The sequence below is a fragment of the Hyla sarda genome, chromosome 2, assembly GCF_029499605.1.
Source record: "Hyla sarda isolate aHylSar1 chromosome 2, aHylSar1.hap1, whole genome shotgun sequence".
Lineage (NCBI taxonomy): Eukaryota > Metazoa > Chordata > Amphibia > Anura > Hylidae > Hyla > Hyla sarda.
Window position 1 is genome coordinate 39,797,967 of NC_079190.1, and position 26,664 is coordinate 39,824,630.

The window sequence follows — 26,664 nt, forward strand, 5'->3', positions numbered from 1 at the left end:
GAAATTTTAATGAAAACCACAATTTTGCACATTTTGGAGGATTTCATTTTCCCACTGTACAATTTACGGTAAAAATTACATGTGTTCTTTATTCTGTAGGTCAAAATGGTTAAAATGATACCCATGGCTAGATACTTTTATATTTTTGTACCGCTTAAAAAAAATATCTAAAACTTTTTGTACAAAATCAGTGATCTAAAATTGCCCTATTTTGACCACCTATAACTTTTTCATTTTTCCGTATATAGGACTTTTTTTTTATGTTTACGCTGTTCACCGTATGGAATCATTAAAATTATATTTTGACAGTTCGGACATTTACACACGTGGCGATATCAAATATATTTATAAATGTTTTTTTCGCTTTATGGGGGTAAAATAGGAAAAACTATTACTACTATTACTACTTTTTTTCACTTTTTATTTTGACAGTTTTCAACTTGTTTTTAACACTTTTTATGTCCCCATAGGGGACTATCTATAGCAATCATTTAATTGCTAATACTGTTCAGTGCCATGCATAGGACATAGCACTGATCAGTATTATCGGTTATCTCCTGCTTTGGTCTGCTTGATCTCAGACCAGAGCAGGAGACGTCGGGAGACGGACGAAGGCAGGTGAGGGGACCTCTTTCTGCCATTACAGATGATCAGATCGCCGCGACAATGCTGCTGGCGTTCCGATCATCTATTTTATCATGCGCATTGCCGCACATACCGTGATCTGTACAGATCACGGCATCTGAGGGGTCAATGGCGGACAGCCGCGCGACCGCGGATGTCGGCCATTACCGGCGGGTCCCTGGTTGCTGATAGCAGCCAGAACCTGCCTCGTATGACACCAGTACCACTCCGATGCTCGCGGTCATACACAGGATGTAAATGTACGTCCTGGTGCGCGTAGTACCACCAAACCAGGACGTACATTTATGTCCGTGGTCGTTAAGGGGTTAAGGTGAAAATGAGCTGTGTCCTTAAAGGGTTAATGAATGATGTTCATACAAAAGTTTGTGGTTACAATGTTCTAATTGTTCTGTTAAATAAAATTGGTCTGCTGTGGCCTTTGCAAAAAATAATTTGTCAGAATTGCAGTTTTTTTCATGCCAACAGTAAATCAATAAATAATATGAAAGTTGAAAACTTGAAACCTGTCCCACAGATAACATGCTCCTGTATAGCTTTATGTGTGAACTTGTAAAAAAAAAAAAAAAAAAAAAAGGTTACAGGCTTTGGAATGTATCGATTAAAAAAATATATAAGTTCCGTTTCACTGGAAGACAGTTCTGAAAATCCTATAAGAAATTACTGTAGTCAGTTAGTTAACGAACAAAATAAAAGCCTTTGGCTTGGATGTGAACATCTGCTTAAACTCCCTACAATAAGACATTTGCACTTCTTCGTAAAATGTGATTGCGCTTGCGTTGTTACAGTATATTTCAATATATTTTTACTAAAAGCGGAATTAGTATACAGAAAACTAATTAACATAATGATATGGAAATGTTTTACAAGGTCATTAGCGGGTGATGGATAATTTTTTTATTTTTTATTTTTTTGACAGTTCATCACACAACTGTATGCAAATGTAAATTGAAGGTTATCTACATAACATCCTTATCTCCGCACACAATGTAATTACTATTAAGCGATAAAGCCTAAGGTAGCGGTTTATCAGCAGTCATGCCACGGTTAGCCTCAACACAAAAACAGGGAAAATATTTATATATCTATTTAAAAATTAATTTTCAGTGTAATTTTCAGGGAACAATTATTAATTTAAATAATAAACGGACGGTGTATGGAATAATCGAGTCGAAATGATTACACAATAATTGTTTATATTGGCATCTCAAAGATAGGAGACTGCGGTTTATCTTTTATTCAAGGACTCACCTTTCCTGAGGGAATGCAATGCTTGTTCACAAGGTGGGGAAGAATTGGTTCAAGGGTTATGGAAAGAGCATAGAGGAAAAGAAAGAAAAGGTTATTTTGTAACTTAGCATCATAATGGAAAACCTAGTTTAATCTTTGCCATTAGGCCCCCACTTTGGTCTTAGAGTATGTCACCTTTTATAGCCTCTGTGGGGCACTTAGTTCTTTACCCACACTGGCAAGTAACATGTGAGTAAGTGATGGGCTGACCATACACATGGGACTGCCAATCTAGTTCTATGGGATTGTCCATTTGATCAATTGTGCAAAGGACATGCTAGAGTAACCTGGTTAGGCTCAGGGCCAGTTTTAGACTAAGTGTAGTGGTGGGCAAAATTAAAAGTTGGGCCCCAGAATGGCATGACCAAAGATTTTCCTGGTTTCCTCTGTTTTGTGATACAGAATACACAGCACTAGGTTACTGATCACGCACCATGTGAATACGGCCTGAGATCCCAATGAGGGGAAAAGTATCTAAGGCCATAACAGAAACGCATCAGGGTCCAAATCTAAGATCTATTGTGGTAGCCCTTGGGGGGTGTCTGGTAGTGGTGGTATAGTATCGGTATATGAGGGGTTAATGTTAACCCTATAGTTCGTGATGCCAGGCTGAGGGCTGGTATGCTGAATCAATGTTCCGGCCTATCGCCGCCCTTCCCAGTAATGATAGGTGCATGAAATAACTGAAGGTCCACAAAGAGATTGAACGTGAACAACTTTACTGAAGTGCTTGCAATATCCACGGCACAGTAACAGTCTCATATAAACAGTCCTTAGGTTGCTTAGTGACTGACAGTTGTTGCAGACCTTGAGTTAGTTATACAGTCTCTGAATTTAGGGAGAGATTTGCAGATCCGTCCGGATTTAGGGGAGTTATTAGGTCCGGTGATGCTGCAGAGTGTTTGGGGATTGATACACTCTATAATTAGATTGTTCAGCCGTCGCCACAAGGCTCAGGCCTAACTCACTGCGTTAGTTGCTGCGCAGATCCTTCTCTCATGACAGCCCACGAGGTAAGAGAGAGAAACATGGCCGCCGCTCCCCTATATGGGCAGGGGCGGGGCGAATCTGATTGGTCCGAACATCTGCCATTCACCATTACATGGTGTAATGGGATTGCTTACGTCACAGGGCCTCCAAAGGTCCTTAAGCTTAATACCATAGAGTTCACCTAGTCACATGACCCTCAGGTCCTGCAACACTATGGAAACAAGTAATTAACCATTTATTTACATATATGTTATCCTATTTACATTAATCTTTGCATAAAACACTGATATATAAACTGAAATAGAGGCGACTAGGGGTAGATTGGATGACAGGGATCCCTACGTCCTAGGGACTCTGGCTATGGGGACCCATACATAAATAGGTAACGTATAGAATGCGGTACCGGGACACCCCACTATTATTAATATTTTCTGTGTTTATGAGAACGTTCACACGTTTGTAACTAGCAGCAGGTTTCCACTGTGAGTTACACTACCATTCACTTGTTTGGTCACATGGACATTCCGTAATAGTGGCAGGTTTGCAGACCTGTTAATGAATGATAGCGTAACCCGCAGCAGTTTTACCACATTGGGAAACTGGCTGCTAGTTAGGAGCATGTGCACGTACCCTGAAGGACCACTTCAGTAAAAAAAAAAAAATTATCCACTATGTCCGGGCTGCCAGAATAAAAATAATAAACATTAACTAACCTTTCACTGCTCCCCTGGTGCCGCCAATATCGGAGTCCCATCCTCCGGTCCTGGTCTGCTTCTGGCTTTTGGTGCCTGAATAAAATAATACATAATGTTAATGATCCCGTACAGTGAAAGCCGGTTGTGTCCTGAGGGGTTAAAATATGAAATCAAACCCCATTCCCCATTTCTAAGGTGTAACTATACACTGTTCCCTATGGAAGCCCCCCTCCATCCAATCCCCTTAACTTCTACTCTCCTCTCCTATGTTTGTTAAACCCATAGACAGCATACACAGACTTACTATGTATCTTACAAGACCTGGGATGACTCCTATTGGCTTAAAGTCCTGATGATGTCACCAAAGGGCCTAGAAGATTCAAAGTAAGTGTGTGTGCTGTCTATGGTCTCTGTGCAGCCCAGACGGCTTTCAGGCTATATTCTCACTATTGTATTCAGGGCCGAACTGGGAATAAAAACCAGCCTGGAAATAATTGCAAACCAGCCTTACAGCCACTGGCATTGGGGCACAGACGTATTCCTCTTTTTTTTTTTTGTATATATATATATATATATATATATATATATATATATATATATACATACTGTCTAAATCCTGTATACTGAGACTAATATTACCACTAATACTAGTATACATAGCAACAGGATTGCAGCCAGGGACCAGGGCAGGACATCGGAGGCACCGCGGGAGCGCTAGGGTATGTCAAGGTTTTTATTTTTCCATAAATAACATAGAATGGGCATGCTTCTAGAAAAACAGATTATCCATCCAAATTGCAAGGGGCCCTCTTTTGGGTGGGGGCCCTGGGCAACTGCCCAGGTTGCCCTCCCCTAACGCCGGCCCTGGTTAGGCTGACCATATGTCCCATATATTTCAAGACTTTGCCATCTGCCTAATCTTAAATTGGCATTTGGCACCAAGGCCACTGTAAGTTAGTGAGTAGTGGCTGCAGGTACAGAGTAAAGAGTGATGCCTCTGACGCTGCACTTTGTGGAGAGGAGCAGGAGGACTTCAGGGAACCTCAGGAGAGGGCGAGTCCTGGCCCTGGCGTAGACCCTGGAGTGGAGTGGGCAACAGGATGGTAACTAAATTTCAGCTTCAGGGTCTGTGGCCCCAGCCTTGTTTCTGTCTTCACTCTCATCTTAGACCATTTGAGGGACCCTCAACCTACATCATTGACATCCTACTGACCACCTCTCTGCTTCTGGTATGCACTAATTGCTAATCCAATTCAGGGAACGAGTGATGCCCCTGACATTGCGCCCTGAGGAGCAAAGCAGCAGGACTTCAGGAGAGTACATGTCTGGACCCTGACATGGACCCTGGAGTGGGCACTGGGGCAGTAACTAAACTTAAGCTTTAGGGTCTGTCTTTGCTCTCATCTTAGACCATTGGCTTCCTACTGACCACCTCTTCACTTTTGCTATGCTCTCATTGTCAAACCAATTCAGGGAACGAAATTTGTCCTCATCTTTGTACGGAGGTAGAACTGGTCCTCATCTTTGTACGGAGGTTGAACTGGTCCTCATCTTTATACGTAGGTTGAACTGGTCCTCATCTTTGTATGTAGGTTGAACTGGTCCTCATCTTTGTACGTAGGTTGAACTGGTCCACATCTTTGTACGTAGGTTGAACTGGTCCTCATCTTTGTACGGAGGTTGAAGTGTTGAACTGGGGATTTCCTTACATGCCACATCCCAGTCTAGCCAATTTTTTTAAATGTAGCGCTAGATCAGAAAATATATGTAAAGCAATGAACTCTGTGACTACTTATAACCCTTTTTAGTTTGCACTTATTGCAGCCATCATATCTGTCTTGCCTTCTCAATCTGGATGCCTTACAAAGACTGCGCTTAGTTTCCCAGCAATTCTTCCTCCCTCCACCTCAGAAGCACCTGGTACAGGACGAGTCCTAGAAATGATTAGACCGTCAACAAGTGACATAATTAACCTTCTGTCTTTAATTCTCATCAAGAGCGAATTCTCCAAGGCTGAGTTCAATATAATTCAAGAGCCTTGGGATAAATCACATTAAAGCAAACCGTAATGAGTGGTTTACAGATTTACAATTATGATAATGAAGAATATTATTAAATGAGGTGGAAAACAGCAGATTTGAAGAAAAGTTTGTTGCTTCCTAGAGGGTCATATTTCATAATAGATTACAAGAGCTTCTAATTGACATTTTAACTCTTCTTTAGGTGTAATATTTTTGGCATTCTTAAGGGGATATTCCCATAGGATATGTCATAAATATCAAACAGATAGGGTGTCCAGCTCCAGGGCTCACACCTATCTTGACATAGAGGGCATCACTGACCTCCTTGGGCCGGAGTTTGGCCACTGGAGGTGGTCAGGAAGTTAAAACAGCTGCATGAGCCTATTATACACAGTTTACATAATCCCATAGAGTTGTGTAAACAGCATAGAATTACTACTTTCTGTTGCTTCTGTAACTCGGGAGTTACGGGAACAGAGTAGCTTGCTGTGCAATGATGTTTATGAACTACCATTAATGTCAATGGAAGTCACACAAACTGTGCAAAACAGCTTGCCCAGCTATAGATTCTCAACCACCTCCAGTGGCTGAAACCAGACAGGAAGAGACTAGGAGATCATCAGTCTAAAGACAGATGGAAGCCCCAAAAGTGGGACACGCATCTATCAGACATTTATGGTAAAACCAGTGTATAAGTAAAGAATGGACAGAAAGGCTAGTAGTAAAGTAAGCCCCACCAGGGATGGTCAACTTAGCCAAAACTAACAAACAATTATATTTTTAAAGAAACATTATAAAAATGTAATTGTGAAAGGGATGTTCCTGGACCTAAAGGGGTATTCCACTGTAAAACATTTTTTTTTAAATAAACTGGTGCCAGAAAGTTAAACATATTTGTAAATTACTTCTATAAAAAAATCTTAATCATTCCAGTACTTATCAGCTGCTGTATGATCCACAGGAAGTTCTTGTCTTTTTGAATTTCCTTTCTGTCTGACCACAGTGCTCTCTGCTTACACCTCTGTCCATGTGAAGAATTGGCCAGAGCAGGAGAGGTTTGCTATGGGGATTTGCTCATACTGTGGACAGGTCCTAAAATGGACAGAGGTGTCAGCAGAGAGCACTGTGGTCAGACAGAAAGGAAATTCAAAAAGAAAATAACTTCCTGAGGAGCATATAGCAGCTGATAAGTATTGGAGGAATTAAGATTTTTTAATAGAATTCATTTCTGGCATCAGTTGATAAAAAAAAAAAATAAAAAAAAAAATAATGTTGCCCAGTGGAGTACCCCTTTTTAAAAAAAGAGGGCCTCTGGGACCCAACTGGTCAGCAAAACATAGGGGTTCCCTGTTTGACCGTGTGTACCATGTGCATCTAGTAAAAGAAAAGAGACTTTTACAAGATCAGATACAGCTTATTTTGTGCAACCTTTTTTTTTTTTATACTATCACATAACTACTTCTATTTTAAGTGTGTTGGGTACCATCATGGGCATCAGGATTTCCTCCATATATACCAATTTGCTCATGCCATCTTGGGAACAAATTAATCTTCTCAAATTGAAGAATATAGTGCTGTAGCATTTACTGTATATATTGATGATATTATATAATATTAACTGGGATTATTCTATTTCACCATGTGCAATGGTTGACCTTAACTTTTCCCAAGTACTGGTAATACTTCAACAGAATTTCTAGGCATAAAACTATCAGTAATTGTAGATAAATTGAAATGTAATATTTTCCATAAACCAGTGGCATAAAATTGCTTTATTGTTCATTCAAGTTGTTATCTGCTTCAATGGCTGTTAAAATACCTATTTACAGGACAGTACAGGAGTATAAAATGGAACTGAACTAGAGACAACAAGTTTGAGATGGCAAGGAATAACCTTCAAAACTTGTCACAAAATAGTTGTCACTATGACCCCAAGTTTACAGATTGTCACCACTACATTCTTCAAAACATCACTCATAGTAGATAAGCAAAAACACGATTTTGTTGTCGTGCTTATGGTGTAATTGTAGTTATTAAAAGTTAAGCACAATAGTGACCCTGAGTACCATGCAGGCTAGACTACTGTTATGCTACAAATATCGGAAATAATACCAATATAGTGTATAATACTATTATAATGGACTTGGCATTACTATTTATCCAATAGGCACAATACATCTATCTGTAATTGTTGAGGCTAGGTTCACACAGCCGTTTACTTCCATCCCGCTTTTCTCCCGTCACTGCCTCCTAAACGGACCATACTACTAACGGATGCAAACTGATGCAAACGGATGACATTCTGCGGCATCCTTTTGTATCAGTTTTTCATCCATTAGTATGAAAAGTCAGCCACCTACAGACTCCCGCAGCCAGGACTACTACTCCCATCATGGAACAGACTTGTTTCCATGATAGGAGTTGTAGTTCCCGGGCTACAGGAGTCTGTAGGTGGCTGGGGAGACTACATTAGTGCTTGTACTTTTACCCCCATCATGGAACAGAGTCTGTTCCATGATGGGGGTTGTAGTACAGGGGCTGAGGGATTGATCCCACCAGGTCTCACTTCTGAGACCCGATGTGATCAGAAGTTATAAAGCAGGGGAACGGGCGGCATGATCTGCTCCTCTGCAATGTATTGTGTTTTAACTTTCATTTATAAATCCCCCGCGGGGAGCCCTGAATGGCCAGTACCGAGGAGCCATTCAGGGCTCCCGGCGGTGTTTTTAAAATGAACATTGTGAGTGGCAGAGGGCCCATATCTATATTAAAAGCGCTGTGGGGTACAAGATATACAGTGCTGCAGGGGGGGGGGGGCAGACATATAGCCTATAAATCTAGCCCCCCAGCACATTTATAATATGCCCCCTGCAGCGCATTAATAAAAATATGTCCCACGCTAGCGCATTTGAAAATATATGCCCCCTGCAGCACATGTATAATGTTCCCCTTGCAGCACTATATGTGAAAAGTATTCTGTCAGCAGCGGGACGGCCCGATGCTGCTGTTACAATACTTTTCATACATAGGACTGCAGGGGCATATGTATATAGAAGTGCTGGGGGTGGTGGTCAGATAACGCTATACGTCTGCCCCCAGCGCATCTATATACACATGCCGCTGCAGCGCTATGAATGAAAAGTATTGTAACAGCAGCATCGGGCCGGCTGCTGCTAGAATGCTTTTCACATATAGCGCTGCGGGGGGCACATTATACATGCGCTGCGCTGCGGGGGGCATATTATAAATGCGCTGGTGGGCTAGACATATAGTCTATATGTCTGCCCCCCCTGCAGCGCTATATATCTTGCCCCCCACAGTGCTTTAAATATACATATGGCCCCCCTGCCACTCACAATGTTCATTTTTAAAACACAGCCGGGAGCCCTGATTGGCTCCTCAGTACCGGCCATTCAGGGCTACCCGCGGGGGATTTAAAAATGAAAGTTAAAACACTCGCATGGGGTCTCAGAAGTGAGACCTGGTGCGATCAATCCCTCAGCCCCTGTACTACAACCCCCATCATGGAACAGAGTCTGTTCCATCATGGGGGTAGTGGTACAAGCACTAGTAGCCTCCCCAGTCACCTGCAGACTCCTGCAACCGGGGCATTACTACTCCCTTCATGGAAACAAGTCTGTTCCATGATGGGAGTAGTTGTAGTCCCACAAAACTGCAGGAGTCTGCTAATGTCACCTCTTCTGAGCATGCTCAGAAGTAATAACGGTTAGTATAAACCGGGGACAACGGCTGACATTAAAAGTTTATCCGTTTGACATAGACTTCAATGTTAAATTTAAAAGACCCGCTTTACATCAATGGGATCCATTTACAGCCCTTTGTAACCCGTTTTCAAAATTAGTAAACGGGTTGCATAATGGGCATTTTTTGAATGGAGCAGGCGGCTGTGTGAACGAGCCCTAACATGCATGAATAATACGATAGGCTGCTCTCCTACTGCAGATATCTGGGACAAGTAAAACAGCATCCATGAAGAATTATGGTTCTGTGCATGAGTACTTGGAATAGACCCCTTCCCTTTTACAAGCATGCCCACAAAACCATAGTAAATAAAACTCATTTCAACTTCAATTAACGACTTAAGGACCCATTTAGGCATTAAAGACACAGCCAATTTTTTTTTTGTGTTTTTTGTTTTTTCCTCTCCTCCTAAAATTCATAACTCTTTTATTTTTCCACCTAAAAACCCATATAAGGGCTTGTGTTTTGCGGGACAAATTGTAGTTTGTAATGACATCTTTAATTTTACCATAAAATGTACAGCAAAACCAAAATATTATTATTTTGCAACATTTAGGGGTTTTTAGTTTTGTACACTTTGGGACAGTTTTTGTCTGTTTTTTTTTTGCGTAGAGTGTCTGAGACATGTCTGCGCCAGTCTGCACCAGTTTGCGCCAGTGTGCGCCTGAAAAATTCAACAAGCCCGGCATTGCACTGTGAAAAGCCAAAAAGGGGGCATGGTCTGTTGCAAAGGGGGCGTGGTCGACCCGAAAAGGGGCGTGGTTTCACAACCCGACCGATTTACTATTGAATTCACAAAAAATCCGATGGGTAAATGGCTGGAAATATTGACCTAGAAAAAGCTGGTCAGAAAATGTTCCCGACTTTTCCCAATAGTAAATAGAGAGGAATCCTGCAAGTCTGAAACAACTTTTCCCACTAGTAAAAACCCGACACTCTTAGAAAATGAGGCACTTTATGGTAAAAAAAATTGATGCATTATCTTTATTCTGTAGGGTATTGCGATTAAAATGATATTGTTTTTCTATTTTGTACTACTTAAAAAAAATGTTACCTTTTTTTAAATCAAAATTTGTATACATAAAATTGTCAGCAAACTTGGAAAGAAAAACTGTGCAATCCAACCACCAAAAAAAAAGAAGTGTAGAAAAAAAGGCATTTTGCATAGTTTTAGCATTCCTATTTTTCTAAATTTTTTTTAACATGACCTAATAAATTATTGAAATTTTAATCTAATTTCTTTTTTCTGGGGAGCTGAATTGCACAGTTTTTCTTTTCAAGTTTGCTGACATTCACCAAGGAAACGGCTTGGCTTTGATCTGTGCTTCCTTCTACAAATGGATGCATTTGTGCTGTAATCTGTAATTTTTTTGGGTACTATTTTTGGTTTGATTAAACTTTTTACCGTAATTGCTTTTTATTCATTTCTGATATATGATGTAGTTTAAAATCAATATTTTTGTTTTTTTTTATTAGGGGAGGGGGTTTATATAAATGTAAAATTTATTCTTATTTTATGCTTTATAATTTCCCATAGGGAACTTTTATAGGCAATCATTAGATTGCATTCAATGTATAATGCTATGTCTGTGGCAAAACATTACACAGTTAGATCGGGGAGTCACTGATATACATCATTGGATGGGCGAACGACTGCAGGAGGCCGGTAAGGGGACCCTCCTCCACCATTTTAGCTCACATTATCCCTGCGATCACGCTGCAGGGATTCAAAGAGCTCCACTAAGCTACCAGGAACTTTCATTTTCACTTTATAGGCTGTGATCGGCATTCATCACAGCGTCTAAAGGGTTAAATAAATGACTAGCAGCAGCGAGATAGCTTAGCAGTTAGATTAGCAGTTAGTGTCTGGCTATTGATAGTAACCGACACTCACTGCTCTGAAGCGAGCGCAGCTCCTTCACTCACTTCAAACCCGCTTATAGAATCAGGGCATACAGGTACGCCTTTGTCCCTAAGTACCAGGACATAAGGGTGTAAATGTATGCCTGATGTCCTAAACTGGTTAAATCATATGGAGTTTTATACACACAATTTATACACACTCAACCTGAAGATAAAGGAGTACATTTCTTGAGCAAAATGAATGAAAAAGATATCACATTTGTATGATTTTTGGGCAAAAAATGCATGCGCAACAAAACAAAAAAATGCATATGATACATCTCCCCCTATGTATATTATCATATGCACTGTTAAAAATAAAGCAATAAAAAAAACTATATTTCTTTATGAGCAAGACTAAACTGGTGAGTCTAGTGATACATTTAGTTTAACAGGGGCGGACACAGACAACAGAGGGCCCCTGTGCAAAGAATATGCCTGCCCCCCCCCCCCCCCACCCAGGTAATATGTTTGCTAGGTAAGCAGGTAGTATGTTTGCAAGTAGTAAATTAGGTAAGTAGAACATTCTCTAAGTAGGTAGGCAAGTAGTAAGTTTGCAAGTTATTTAGGCAGGTAGTAAGTTCAGTTGGTAGGAAGGCAAGTAAAAGGTTTGCCGCTAGGTAGGTAGGTTACCGTATATACTCGAGTATAAGCCGACCCGAATATAAGCCAAGGCCCCTAATTTCACCCCAAAATCCCAGGAAAAGTTATTGACTCGAGTATAAGCCTAGGGTGAGAAATACATCATCCCCCCCTGTCATCATCCAGAACCCCGTCATTAACACCCTCATCATCATCACCCTGTCATCATCACCCTGTCATCATCCCCCCTTCATCATCCCCCCTTCATCATCACCGCCTGTCATCATCCCCCCTTCATCATCCCACACCCCCCTTCATCATCCCCTTGTTATCATCCCCTTGTCATCATCCCACCCCCCCCCCCCCCTTCATCATCCCCTTGTCATCATCCCCACCCCCCTTCATCATCCCCTTGTCATCAGCCCACACACCCCCTTCATCATCCCCCTGTCATCATCCCACACCCCCCCCTTCATCATCCCCTTGTCATCATCCTCTTGTCATCATCCCACACACCCCTTCATCATCCCCTTGTCATCATCCCACACCCCCCCCTTCATCATCCCCTTGTCATCATCCCCACCCCCATCAGCTGTCCGGGCTTGCTGGGAGTTGTAGTTTTGAAACCTCTGGAGGTCCGCAGGTTGAAGACCACTGTGGCCTTCGACATCATCCAGCCCCCTCTCACCCCCTTTAGTTCTGTACTCACCTCCGCTCGGCGCTGGTCCGGTGCTGCAGGACTGTCCGGTGGGGAGGTCGTCCGGTGGGATAGTGGTTCCGGGCTGCCATCTTCACCAGGGGGCCTCTTCTCCGCGCTTCGGGCCCGGAATAGAGGCGTTGCCTTGACGATGACGCAGAGGGATGTTGGTAATGAACGTACCTCTGCTTCGTCGTCGAGGCAACGTGACTATTCCGTGCCCGAAGCGCGGAGAAGAGGCCCCCCGGTGAAGATGGCAGCCCGGAACCACTATCCCACCGGACGACCTCCCCACCGGACAGTCCTGCAGCACCGGACCAGCGCCGAGCGGAGATGAGTACAGAACTAAAGGGGGTGAGAGGGGCTGGATGCTGTCGAAGGCTGCAGTGGTCTTCAAACTGCCGACCTCCAAAGGTTTCAAAACTACAACTCCCAGCAAGCCCGGACAGCCGATGGCTGCCCGGGCTTGCTGGGAGTTGTAGTTTTGAAACCTCTGGAGGTCCGCAGGTTGAAGACCACTGAGGGCGGAGAGTTCACTCGAGTATAAGCCGAGGGGGGTGTTTTCAGCACGAAAAATCGTGTTGAAAAAGTCGGCTTATACTCGAGTATATACGGTATATGTTTGTTAGTTAGGCAAGAAAAGCATTTGCTAGGTAGGTAATATGTTTGGTTGGTTGGTGGGTGGCCACGTTACATTTGGTAGGTAGGCCCTTAGTCCAGTGTTTTCCAAACAGGCTTTGGCTGTTTGGGCATGCTGGGAGTTGTAGTTTTGCAACAGCTGGAGGCACTCAGGTTGGGAAACACTGGACTAAGGGCCCAACTACCCACCAAAATGCCACCTTCTGCTGCAAAACTCTAACTTCCAGCTTAAGACTGTCCGAGCATGCTGGGAGTTGTAGTTTTGCAACAGATGGAGAGACAATGTTTCGAAAACACTGCCGTAGTTAGTGTTTCCCAACCTGGGGGCCTCCAGCTGTTGCAAAACTACAACTCCCAGCATGCCCGGACAGTCTTAAGCTGGGAGTTAGAGTTTTTTAACAGCTGGAGGCACCCAGGTTGGAAAACAATGGACTAAGGACCTACCTACCAAACCTGAGTGTCTCCAGCTGTTGCAGAACTATAACTCCCAGCATGCCTGGACAGCTAAAGACTGTCAGGGGAATGCTGGGAGTTGTAGTTTTGCAACAGCTGGAAGTCCCCAGGTTGGAAAATACTGACTAAGGCAGTGTTTTCAAAACAGTGTCTCTCCAGGTGGTCCAAAACTACAACTCCCAGCATTCCCGGACAGTCTCTAGCTGTCAAGGCATGCTGGAAGTTATAGTTTTGCAACAGCTGGAGGCACACTTATTTGTAAACACTGGTGTAACACTGGAGACACACTGATTTGTAAAACTGGTGCTGAAACAATGATGACACTGAGCGCACCGTGATTCACTGACCTGCAGGAAAAGCAGAAGGCAGCGAACAGAGAACGGGACACCAATATTGGAGCAACGGGGGAGCATAGACAGTTGAGTTAGTTTCTTTTGGAATAATTTTCATCCCTGGCACAGTGGATAAAACTAAAATAAAATACTAAAAAAGCCAGCAAGTAGAAGTAAAACGTCCGTCTTTATTTTCAGGGTTCTTCCTTAAAAGCCTTCACGGTGGCAGACAAACTGTGAACATATCAAAAATATGAAATATTGCACAAACAGAGGGGGGTCCCAAGCATGGCTGACGCGTTTCTGATCTATCGATCCTTACTCATAGCCTGTAGATCCTCAAATGAGGCACCCTTATATACTCCAGGGCATATTCCCCATTCCCACAGGAAGGGGAGGGACAGGTCCACATCACATGTGCGCGTGATTAAAACAAAAACATGGGACCAAACACAGATAAATTATTCGGAGACATATCAGTAATGTAATATTAAATCTGTTTTGCTATTTAGACCATGGGGTTGAATGCAATTCAAAAGATAAATCCACATGATTTCCCTATTGTGGAGGGATCGAATATGGTCACCTCCCCTTTTATTTAGCTTCACCTTCTCAATGCCTGAGAACCTGAGGGAAGTGGTGTCTGAATTATGACATATTAGAAAATGTTTAGATATGTTAGAAATGTTCGAGCTTAAAGGGCCAGCAGCATGTCTAATGTGCTCTTGCATGCGTTTTTTAAGGGACCTTTTGGTGGAACCCACATATGTTAAGTGACATTGTGTGCACATGATTTTATATACAACAAAAGTGCTATCACAGTTTATAAAGTTGTGAATGACATGGCATTTGCCATTCACCGTACCTTCTATTTTCTGGCATTTTTCGGCAAAGGGACATACCACACACCGCGATTTACCGCACTTGTGGAAGCCCTTGGTGCTAATCCACTGGGTGGTAACACTAGCCATGTCCACCATACTGGGAACAAGGAGATTGGATAGAGTAGGTGCCCGCCTCACAGCTGACTTTATAATCTCCCCTACCGTGGGATCTGTTGATAGCAAAGGTAAGTGTTTAATTACAATGCGTTTGATGTCATTAAATTCTGGACTGTACGTGGTGACAAATGTAGAACAATCTTGTGATTCAGTTGGTTGCTTACTTGTAAAAAGGGATTTTCGATCCATAGGATCCACTCTCGACCGAGCTTTTTTCAAGAGCCATCCAGGGTAACCTTGAGCCGCCAGGCGTGTGCATGCTGCATCAGCTTCCCTGCGGCACACCTCGGCGGAAGAACTGTTCCGCTTAATTCGTATAAGTTCACCTACTGGTATGGCTCTTACTGTTTGTTTGGAATGGCATGAATTCGCCCTTAGGATGGTATTGCCTGATATCTTTTTTCTGTAAGGATCAACCTCAATTTTATTTGTATCAGGGTTGCCACGTAATATGACATCCAAAAAGGGGGTTTCACTTTTACACCATGTGTGGGTAAACGTAAGATTGAACCGATTATTATTGATATATGTCATGAATGCATCAACGGTCAGATGGTCAGACGACCAAATGATGAACACATCAGATACATACCTCCCATACCATGCGAGGCATGTGGAAAATGGATTGGTGTCAGAAAAACTGCTCCTCCCACCAAAAAACAAAAAGGTTAGCCCGAGCTGGTGATGACTTTGCTCCCATTGAAGCACCCGTGCACTGCAAATAAAAATTGTTACCAAACATAAAATATTTAGAAAATCTCATCAGTATATCCGAGATAGCTGATAATGCCAGGTTTTTCGGAATACTGGAATAGAGCGATTCAATGTCGCAAGTAATCCACGACAGAGAATCACTCCATGTGAATTCATCCATGATTTTTAGCAAGTGCTTAGTGTCCTTGATATAACTTGGGCATTGCATAACCAGAGGTTGCAGAACTGAGTCCAACCACTCGCATAGGTGCTCGTTAAGGGATCCGATCCCCGCCACGATCGGAGGCATCGGCGGCGGGAATCGGTCCTTATGCAGCTTGGGTAGCGAGTGTAAGATAGGAATAATTGGAGCAGGCACAAAAATATAATCCACTTCTTTTTGGGTCAAAATAGATCTGGCTTTCCCCTCTTCCAACAGAGTCAACAGTTCTTTTTTAAAAGGTTCAGAGGGATCCCCACAAAGTTTAAGGTAAGTTTGATCATCAGATAGTAGATTTTCATTTAAATTGATATACAGTCCCGTGTCCATACATACTACCGAGCCGCCTTTATCGGCGGATCGGATCGTCAAATTTTTGTTTTTCTTTAATTTCTTTATGGCAGCAGCCTCCTTTATATTCAAATTAGGACGAGTTGTATTGGACATTACTTTTGATTGTAGATAAACCAAATCTTTCATGATAAGGTCCTGGAACCAATCAAAAATTGCTGGTCTGGTCTGTATGGGGTAAAAATTTTGGTTTTTAGTGGAGAAGGTATGTGCAGTATTCACTTCATCACAAATTGATATCCCACTATTTTTAAGGAGACAGAGATCTCTAAAAGCAATTTGTTCTGCTAACGTATGCATTAGTGGTAAATCAGGGTTTATAGAAAGTTGAGGTGGGTCCGATGGTTCATCAGCATTTTCCACAAAAAAATGTTTCTTAACTGTTAAAGTTCTCACAAATTTATTTATATCCAAAATTGTCCGATAAACATCAAAATGGTGTGTAGGAGAGAAACCCAGTCCTTTCCACAGGACCGAGGTTTCTTCATCTGTAATGATTTGTGCAGAAATGTTAATGACTTGAAAATCCACTTTAATTACTTTTTCCGTTTGTCCTTGTTACGCTCCGAAGCTCTTCTTCCTATGTTTTCTGCCACTGCGCCTTCCTCGTTTTTTGACTGTCTTCTCGCATTGCGATTCTTGTGAGTGTTCACATATTGCGGCTCTGAGTCCCCGCTAGTGTCCGTGGTATTTGAACAATCTGAATTTTCAGTAAACTCCTGGTCAGAAGAACTAAATTCACATGGAGCGATTCTCTGTCATGGATTACTTGCGACATTGAATCGCTCTATTCCAGTATTCCGAAAAACCTGCCATTATCAGCTATCTCGGATATACTGATGAGATTTTCTAAATATTCTGTGGATTTGAGACATTACATTATTGAGGTTGTAGATTTTGTGTTAAAACACAATTATTTTATGTTTGGTAACAATTTTTATTTGCAGCGCACGGGAGCAAAGTCATCACCAGCTCGGGCTAACCTTTTTGTTTTTTGGTGGGAGGAGTAGTTTCTTTTTTCTGACACCAATCCATTTTCCACATGCCTCGCATGGTATGGGAGGTATGTAGACGATGTGGTCATCATTTGGTCATCCGACCATCTGACCGTTGATGCATTCATGACATATATCAATAATAATCGGTTCAATCTTAAAGGGGTATTCCAGGCAAAAACTTTTTTTTTATATATATCAACTGGCTCCAGAAAGTTAAACAGATTTGTAAATCTTAACCCTTTCAGTACTTATCAGCTTCTGAAGTTAAGGTTGTTATTTTCTGTCTAAGTGCTCTCGGGAAACGCCCAGTTTAGAAGAGGTTTGCTATGGGGATTTGCTTCTAAACTGGGCATTGCCCGAGACACGTGTCATCAGCGAGGACTTAGACAGAAAAAAACAACCTTAACTTCAGAAGGTCATAAGTACTGAAAGGATTAAGATTTTTTAATAGAAGTAATTTACAAATCTGTTTAACTTTCTGGAGCCAGTTGATATATAAAAAAAAAAGTTTTGGCCTGGAATACCCCTTTTAGTCCCAGGATGCCCTTGGTCCTAGTGGGGTTAAAAGGTCAAAAGATTAAAATATATAAACTAAGAAGACACTGTGAAGTACTTGATAATGATGGTGTGAGACCATTGAAACGTTGCTCTTTGCACATTTGGGATGAATAAATAGTTTTCATTTCTTCACCATACCTTGAGTGCCACAGCATTTTCCTTGGAACTACGTATGCAGAATCCTGGACACGGACCCTAGCTGGAGGCACCTACTCACGCTTGGAACTATATATATATATATATATATATATATATATATATATATACACACAAATCAAAAAATATGTTGCAATCTCTTGTAATACCTTTTTTATTGGACTAACAGAATTTTGTAGAGACAAGCTTTCAGGATTCCTCCCTTTATCAAGTCCAATAGACAAGGACTAATGATCAAAGGACTTTATAAATTATCAGGGAGGAATCCCAAAAGTTTGTCTCTACAAAATTCTGTTAGTCCAATAAAAAAGGTATTACAATCTGCATCACTGGACTAATACGGCTATCACATTTACTATACAGATATACACATACCTGAAGATGGTTTAGAACCCTGTGATGTCATACATGCTTGTGATGATGTCACCGTAAGCGGTACAAGGAGGTGCGCGCCGGCTGCAGTCTCTTCAGTGTGTTTTGCAGTCACAACCTGTGGTGCAAAGTGTTTTGTTAGAGAGTTTCTATTTGCGATAGAGAATTCAAGATTTTGACCGTTCCTTGTCTGAAGAGAGAACCACAAGGTAAGTCTCAGCCTCTTCTATTCATACATACACAGGGCTTTTTGTTTAACAGTTTTTTTTTATTGCTGATGCTTTTTTTTTAGCAAAAAAAAACAAGAAATTAATTTCCAAAAGAAATAACAAAAGTTCTATTCCTCATAGCATTGTGACAATACTTGGCTTAGGCATTAAACATAATAAAACGCACAGATAGTATCATGACTAGAGCTTCTTCTTGCAAAACTGCTAAAATGCAATTATGCCCAAAAAAGCCCCCAAGAAAAAGAGTCCTAATTCATGAAGTTCTAAAAGATATAAGTCTATGAGAAAGATTTGGTGGTGTAGTAAAAGAATGACAGAAAGATTAGGGCAGAAATATAATAGTATATCATAGAATACTGTGTGTACTAACAATAGAAATACTCGGGGTACTCCGAAAGGGAAAATTTTCAAATCAACTAGTGGCAGAAAGTCATATAGGGGACGGATAGATCCCAATGAGGTGGGGTAGGTTCATTATTAGTAAATGTATATAGCAGGATAGCCCAATTTTATCTACTGTATGAAGTTCACATGGCCCAGTGACCATACAGCCAATAAGCCCTTATAATCCACCATTACTGGGACAGATTCAGGGTTATCAGACATTACTAGGACCGGACAGGTTTAGGGTTATCAGATATTACTAGGACCGGACAGGTTCAGGTTATCAGATATTACTAGGACCGGACAGGTTCAGGGTTATCAGATATTACTCGGATCGGAGAGGTTCAGGTTATCAGATATTACTAGGACCGGACAGGTGCAGGGTTATCAGATATTACTAGGACCGGACAGAATCAGGGTTGTCAGATATTACTAGGACCGGACAGGTTCAGGGTTATCAGATATTACTAGGACCGGACAGGTTCAGGGTTATCAGATATTACTAGGACCGGACAGGTTCAGGGTTATCAGATATTACTAGGACCGGACAGGTTCAGGGTTATCAGATATTACTAGGACCGGACAGGTTCAGGGTTATCAGATATTGACTAGGACCGGACAGGTTCAGGGTTATCAGATATTACTAGGACTGGACAGGTTCAGGGTTATCAGATATTACTAGGACCGGACAGGTTCAGGGTTATCAGATATTACTAGGACCGGACAGGTTCAGGGTTATCAGACATTGGAAACCTCAGGGAAGACGTCTCTATATAAAACACTTATAGAGAAGCGTCTTCTTCTGAGGCTGCGATGGTCTTAGTGTTATCTTGTGGTTCTGTGCTGGACATTTCTGCTCTGTATGAAGGATCTATTGTATAATGACAGGAATGATGACATGTTGTCTAATGTCTTCACTTATCTCTCTCTCTCTAGTGTTTTCAGGCTCTGACCTGTGACCATGGCCTCTCCACAAGACCCATTGCTGAAGGAGGAGGAAGAAGCAATGGAGGACCATAGTGATATGGATGTAGAAAAGGGCGATATCCCTGAGAGGCAGAACCTGCCATCTCTAAGCGTGATGTCCGCCGCACGTTCCATCATCACAGTAGTGATCCTCGCCTTTGTTAATTTGCTCATCTATGCAAATCGCTCCAGCGTGGCGGGGGTGCTGCCTTATATACAGAAAGCATATGACACCAATGCTAGTCTGTCCGGCTTATTGAATACATTGTTCATTGGAAGCTACGTGCTGGTCGCACCAATTGCCGGATATTTGGGCGACCACTGTAATAAGAAATATACTGTTTGCGCAGGAGTCATCGTTTGGCTGAGCATGACACTTACCCTGTCATTCATCCCTGACGGGTACTTCCTGCTCTTCCTGCTGACGAGTGGGCTGGTTGGAGCCGGAGAGGCGACTTTCTGCACCATCGCCCCCTCCATCATTGCAGACCTTTTTACAAGTGACCAGCGGACCCGCATGCTGAACGTGTTTTACTCCGTCATACCTGTAGGCTGCGGACTAGGATACATCATCGGGCCCAAAGTGACTGATGCAGCAAGGGGCGATTGGCACTGGGCATTTCGGGTCACCCCTGGCCTGGGCCTCATAGCTGTGGCTTTGATGATTTTGGTCACAAAGAAGCTTCCAAGAATGACTACAAACGGGAAGAAGAACAACAAATCCCAGAAGTTTGCCAAATGGGCGACAGATCTGAAAAAACTATTTCAAAATCGAAGCTTCATGTTAACCACCATGGGATCGACGGCTGTATCCTTCATAGTGGGAGCCATAGGTGTATGGGGTCCGTCATACCTGACCCACGCACGAACACTCCTACAAGAGAAGGACCCTTGCCGTGCTGAACCGTGTGACTATCACGACATCCTAATATTTGGTGTGGTTACAGTCGTTTCCGGCATTCTGGGAGTTGTAGCAGGGACGGAGATAAGTAAAAGATATCGCAAATCCAACCCACGGGCGGACCCGCTTGTGTGTGGATGCGCGATGATGCTCTCCGCCCCTTTTCTTCTGTTGGCATTGACTTTTGGCAACATCAGCCTCGTTGCCACCAACATCTTTATCTTCATCGGAGAGACGCTTCTGTCAGTAAATTTCACCCTCATATCTGACATTATACTAAAAGTAGTAACTCCGTGGAGGAGATCTTCAGCCCTGGCCATGCAGATGACAATCTATCACCTCCTAGGTGACGCCGGCAGCCCGTACCTCATCGGCCTGATATCTGACACCTACGAACGAGGATATGCCAAATCCCCTCTTCTGAAATACCGCAGCCTGGAGTATGCCCTCATGACCTGCACCATAATGGCAGTCATCGGAGGGGCCTTCTTCATGGCCACGGCCCTATATATAGAGAGGGACGAAAAAGAAGCAGAGATGGAATCAGAACCTCCGTCATCCTCCTCCTCCTCACTGCTTCCTGCCGATGAGGACTGCGCTTCAGACTGAGGAAAAGTCATTGCCTACCTTTATCTCGTTCACTTCATTAAAAAAAAAAAAAAAAAAAACTGCATTTGTTCTATGTTCCACTTTACCCCTTATTCTCTACCCAGGGGCGGACACAGACAGCAGAGGGCCCTTGTGCAAAGAATGTGCCTGTGCCCCCCGCCCAACATCAATTGTTCAGAACCCCCCCTCCATGTGTCACTTACTCAGGTGGACCCCCATATGTCACTGTATAAGTTTCTAATTATTTATTAAGGCCTCCCATATGCCGCAGCTCATTCAAGCCCCCACATTAGGTAGCATAGATTCCCAACATTAGGTAGCATAGATTCCCCACATTAGGTAGCGTAGTTTCCTCACATTAGGTAGCATAGTTTCCCCACATTAGGTAGCATAGATTCCCTACATTAGGTAGCAGTTTCCCCACATTAGGTAGCATAGTTTGCCCACATTAGGTAGCATAGTTTCCCCACATTAGGTAGCATAGTTTCCCCACAATAGGTAGAACAGATTCCCCACATTAGGTAACATAGTTTCCCCACATTAGGTAGCATAGTTTCCCCACATTAGGTAGCACAGATTCCCACATTAGGTAACATAGTTTCCCCACATTAGGTAGCATAGTTTCCCAACATTAGGTAGCACAGATTCCCCACATCAGGTAACATAGTTTCCCCACATCAGGTAACATAGTTTCCCCACATTAGGTAGCATAGTTTTCCCACATTAGGTAGCATAGTTTCCCCACATTAGGTAGCACAGATTCCCCACATTAGGTAACATAGTTTTCCCACATTAGGTAGCATAGCTTCCCCACATTAGGTAGCATACTTTCCCCACATTAGGTAGCATAGTTTCCCCACATTAGGTAGCACAGATTCCCCACATTAGGTAACATAGTTTCCCCACATTAGGTAGCATAGATTCCTCACATTAGGTAGCCATAGCCCCCCAAAACACACAGACAGACACAGACACACACAGAGACACACTTACCTGCCCTGCACAGCGCTTCTCCTCTCTGTCAGCGGCCTGACGAATGACGTCACTGACGTCCTCCTGAGCGGGTCTGCAGAAGTACGTCACTTGTGCAACGTCCCTCGTCAGACCCCGGTCGGCCGGAGGCAGACTCACTGTCTAAAGTGCCCGCTGCGCTATTATACCCCGCAGCTGCTTTAGAACAGTGAGCAGCGGCGGCGTTAACCCTACCATGAACCTACTAGGCACAAAAAAAAAAGGGGGCAGCAAAATGCCACCCCTGAAAAGGGCCACCTGGGACTTATGGTCCCACCGGGTCCCATGGTAGGGCCGACCAGAGGCGGCTCTAGACTTTGTGAGGCCTTAGGCGAAACTTGAACATGAGGCCCTGCTTTATTTTCTGCTGAAATTACATGGTGGTCCGGCTGTGAGATGGTTATACTGTGACATCACTGTGTATTATCCCTGTACTGTGCCATCACTCTGTGTATTATCCCTGTAATGTGACATCACTGTGTATTATCCCTGTACTGTGACATCACTGTGTATTATCCCTGTACTGTGACGTCACTGTGTATTATCTCTGTACTGTGCCATCACTGTGTGTATTATCCCTGTACTGTGACATCACTGTGTGTATTATCCCTGTACTGTGACATCACTGTGTGTATTATCCCTGTACTGTGACATTACTGTGTATTATCCCTGTACTGTGACATCACTGTGTGTATTATCCCTGTAATGTGACATCACTGTGTATTAACTCTGTACTGTGCCATCACTGTGTATTATTCCTGTACTGTGATGTCACTGTGTGTTATCTCTGTACTGTGCCATCACTCTGTGTATTATCCCTGTACTGTGACATCACTGTGTGTATTATCCCTGTACTGTGACATCACTGTGTATTATCCCTGTACTGTGACATCACTGTGTATTATCTCTGTACTGTGACATCAATGTGTATTGTCCGTGTACTGTGACATCACTGTGTGTATTATCCCTGTAATGTGACATCACTGTGTATTATCCCTGCACTGTGACATCGCTCTGTATATTATCCCAGTACTGTGACATCACTCTGTATATTATCCCTGTACTGTGACATCACTGTGTATTATCCCTGTACTGTGACATCACTGTGTATATTATCCCTGTACTGTGACATCACTGTGTATATTATCCCTGTACTGTGACATCACTGTGTGTATTATCCCTGTACTGTGACATCACTGTGTATATTATCCCTGTACTGTGACATCACTGTGTGTATTATCCCTGTACTGTGACATCACTGTGTATATTATCACTGTACTGTGACATCACTGTGTGTATTATCCCTGTACTGTGACATCACTGTGTATATTATCCCTGTACTGTGACATCACTGTGTGTATTATCCCTGTACTGTGACCTCACTGTGTGTATTATCCCTGTACTGTGACATCACTGTGTGTATTATCTCTGTGCTGAGACATCACTGTGTGTATTATCCCTGTACTGTGACATCACTGTGTGTATTATCCCTGTACTGTGACATCACTCTGTATATTATCCCTGTACTGTGACATCACTCTGTATATTATCCCTGTACTGTGACATCACTGTGTATTACTCCTGTACTGTGACATCACTGTGTAGTATTCCTGTACTGTGACATCACTGTGTATTATTCCTGTACTGTGACATCACTGTGTATTATTCCTGTACTGTGACATCACTGTGTGTATTATCCCTGTACTGTGACATCACTGTGTGTATTATCTCTGTACTGTGACATCACTGTGTGTATTATCCCTGTACTGTGACATCACTGTGTATTTTCCCTGTACTGGGACATCACTGTGTATTATCCCTGTACTGTGACATCACTGTGTATTATCCCTGTACTGCGACATCACTGTGTATATTATCCCTGTACTGTGACATCACTGTGTGTATTATCCCTGTACTGTGACATCACTGTGTGTATTATCCCTGTACTGTGACATCACTGTGTATATTATCTCTGAACTATAACATCACTGTGTGTTATCTCTATACTGCAACATCACTGTTGATACTAACACTGCACTGTGACATCACTGTATATATAAATCCTGTATACCCTAATGCCACTGTACATATTTACCTTGCACTGCGAGTGACAATACGGGGTAAATATGCACAGTGACATCACAGTTCAGAGTTAATATAAACAGTAATGTCTCTGTACAGGGACAATAAACAGTTTTGCCACTACAGGGTTAATAAATGCAGTGTTGTCACAGTAGAGGGTAACTATACAGTGATGTCATTGTACCGGGAAAATATACACAGTAAGAGAAGCACAATGAAGCACAGTGATGTCACAGTTTATGATGAAGCACAGTGATGTCACAGTTTATTATGAAGCACAGTGACGTCACAGTTTATGATGAAGCACAGTGACGTCACAGTTTATGATGAAGCACAGTGACGTCACAGTTTATGATGAAGCACAGTGACGTCACAGTTTATTATGAAGCACAGTGACGTCACAGTTTATTATGAAGCACAGTGACGTCACGGTTTATTATGAAGCACAGTGATGTCACGGTTTATTATGAAGCACAGTGATGTCAGTTTATTATGAAGCACAGTGACGTCACAGTTTATTATGAAGCACAGTGACGTCACAGTTTATTAGGAAGCACAGTGATGTCACAGTTTATTAGGAAGCACAGTGACGTCACAGTTTATTAGGAAGCACAGTGACGTCACCGTTTATTAGGAAGCACAGTGACGTCAAAGTTTATTAGGAAGCACAGTGACGTCACAGTTTATTAGGAAGCACAGTGACGTCACAGTTTATTAGGAAGCACAGTGACGTCACAGTTTATTAGGAAGCACAGTGACGTCACAGTTTATTAGGAAGCACAGTGACGTCACAGTTTATTAGGAAGCACAGTGACGTCACAGTTTATTAGGAAGCACAGTGACGTCACAGTTTATTATGAAGCACAGTGATGTCACAGTTTATTATGAAGCACAGTGATGTCACAGTTCATTATGAAGCACAGTGAGGTCAGTTTATTATGAAGCACAGTGACGTCACAGTTTATTATGAAGCACAGTGACGTCACAGTTTATGATGAAGCACAGTGACGTCACAGTTTATGATGAAGCACAGTGACGTCACAGTTTATTATGAAGCACAGTGACGTCACGGTTTATTATGAAGCACAGTGATGTCACGGTTTATTATGAAGCACAGTGATGTCAGTTTATTATGAAGCACAGTGACGTCACAGTTTATTATGAAGCACAGTGACGTCACAGTTTATTCGGAAGCACAGTGATGTCACAGTTTATTAGGAAGCACAGTGACGTCACAGTTTATTAGGAAGCACAGTGACGTCACAGTTTATTAGGAAGCACAGTGACGTCAAAGTTTATTAGGAAGCACAGTGACGTCACAGTTTATTAGGAAGCACAGTGACGTCACAGTTTATTAGGAAGCACAGTGACGTCACAGTTTATTAGGAAGCACAGTGACGTCACAGTTTATTAGGAAGCACAGTGACGTCACAGTTTATTAGGAAGCACAGTGACGTCACAGTTTATTAGGAAGCACAGTGACGTCACAGTTTATTATGAAGCACAGTGACGTCACAGTTTATTATGAAGCACAGTGATGTCACAGTTTATTATGAAGCACAGTGAGGTCAGTTTATTATGAAGCACAGTGACGTCACAGTTTATTATGAAGCACAGTGACGTCACAGTTTATTAGGAAGCACAGTGACGTTACAGTTTATTAGGAAGCACAGTGACGTCACAGTTTATTAGGAAGCACAGTGACGTCACAGTTTATTAGGAAGCACAGTGACGTCACAGTTTATTAGGAAGCACAGTGACGTCACAGTTTATTAGGAAGCACAGTGACGTCACAGTTTATTAGGAAGCACAGTGACGTCACAGTTTATTAGGAAGCACAGTGACGTCACAGTTTATTAGGAAGCACAGTGACGTCAGTTTATTAGGAAGCACAGTGACGTCACAGTTTATTATGAAGCACAGTGACGTCAAAGTTTATTAGGAAGCACAGTGACGTCACAGTTTATTAGGAAGCACAGTGACGTCACAGTTTATTAGGAAGCACAGTGACGTCACAGTTTATTAGGAAGCACAGTGACGTCACAGTTTATTAGGAAGCACAGTGACGTCAGTTTATTAGGAAGCACAGTGACGTCACAGTTTATTAGGAAGCACAGTGACGTCACA

General features: G+C 42.5%; 1 protein-coding gene and 1 long non-coding RNA gene across 2 annotated transcripts in view; one reads left to right on the top strand and one right to left on the bottom strand.

The window, feature by feature from the left end:
• The window catches only part of LOC130358399 (uncharacterized), a 61,961-nt gene extending 43,498 nt beyond the window's left edge, over positions 1 to 18,463 (bottom strand). The window contains exons 1-3 of the long non-coding RNA XR_008889507.1: positions 18,358 to 18,463; positions 3,636 to 3,710; positions 1,894 to 1,914 (exon numbers count right to left, since the gene is read on the bottom strand). This is a non-coding gene — a long non-coding RNA (uncharacterized LOC130358399). The remainder of the gene's footprint in view (positions 1 to 1,893; positions 1,915 to 3,635; positions 3,711 to 18,357) is intronic.
• On the top strand, positions 18,454 to 21,464 carry LOC130358397 (protein spinster homolog 1-like). Its single transcript, XM_056561592.1, has 2 exons — positions 18,454 to 18,563; positions 19,905 to 21,464. Exon 2 carries the CDS (start codon positions 19,930 to 19,932, stop codon positions 21,442 to 21,444), a length of 1,515 nt encoding a protein of 504 aa, XP_056417567.1. The 5' UTR covers positions 18,454 to 18,563; positions 19,905 to 19,929; the 3' UTR covers positions 21,445 to 21,464.
• Positions 21,465 to 26,664: the final 5,200 nt, after the last annotated feature.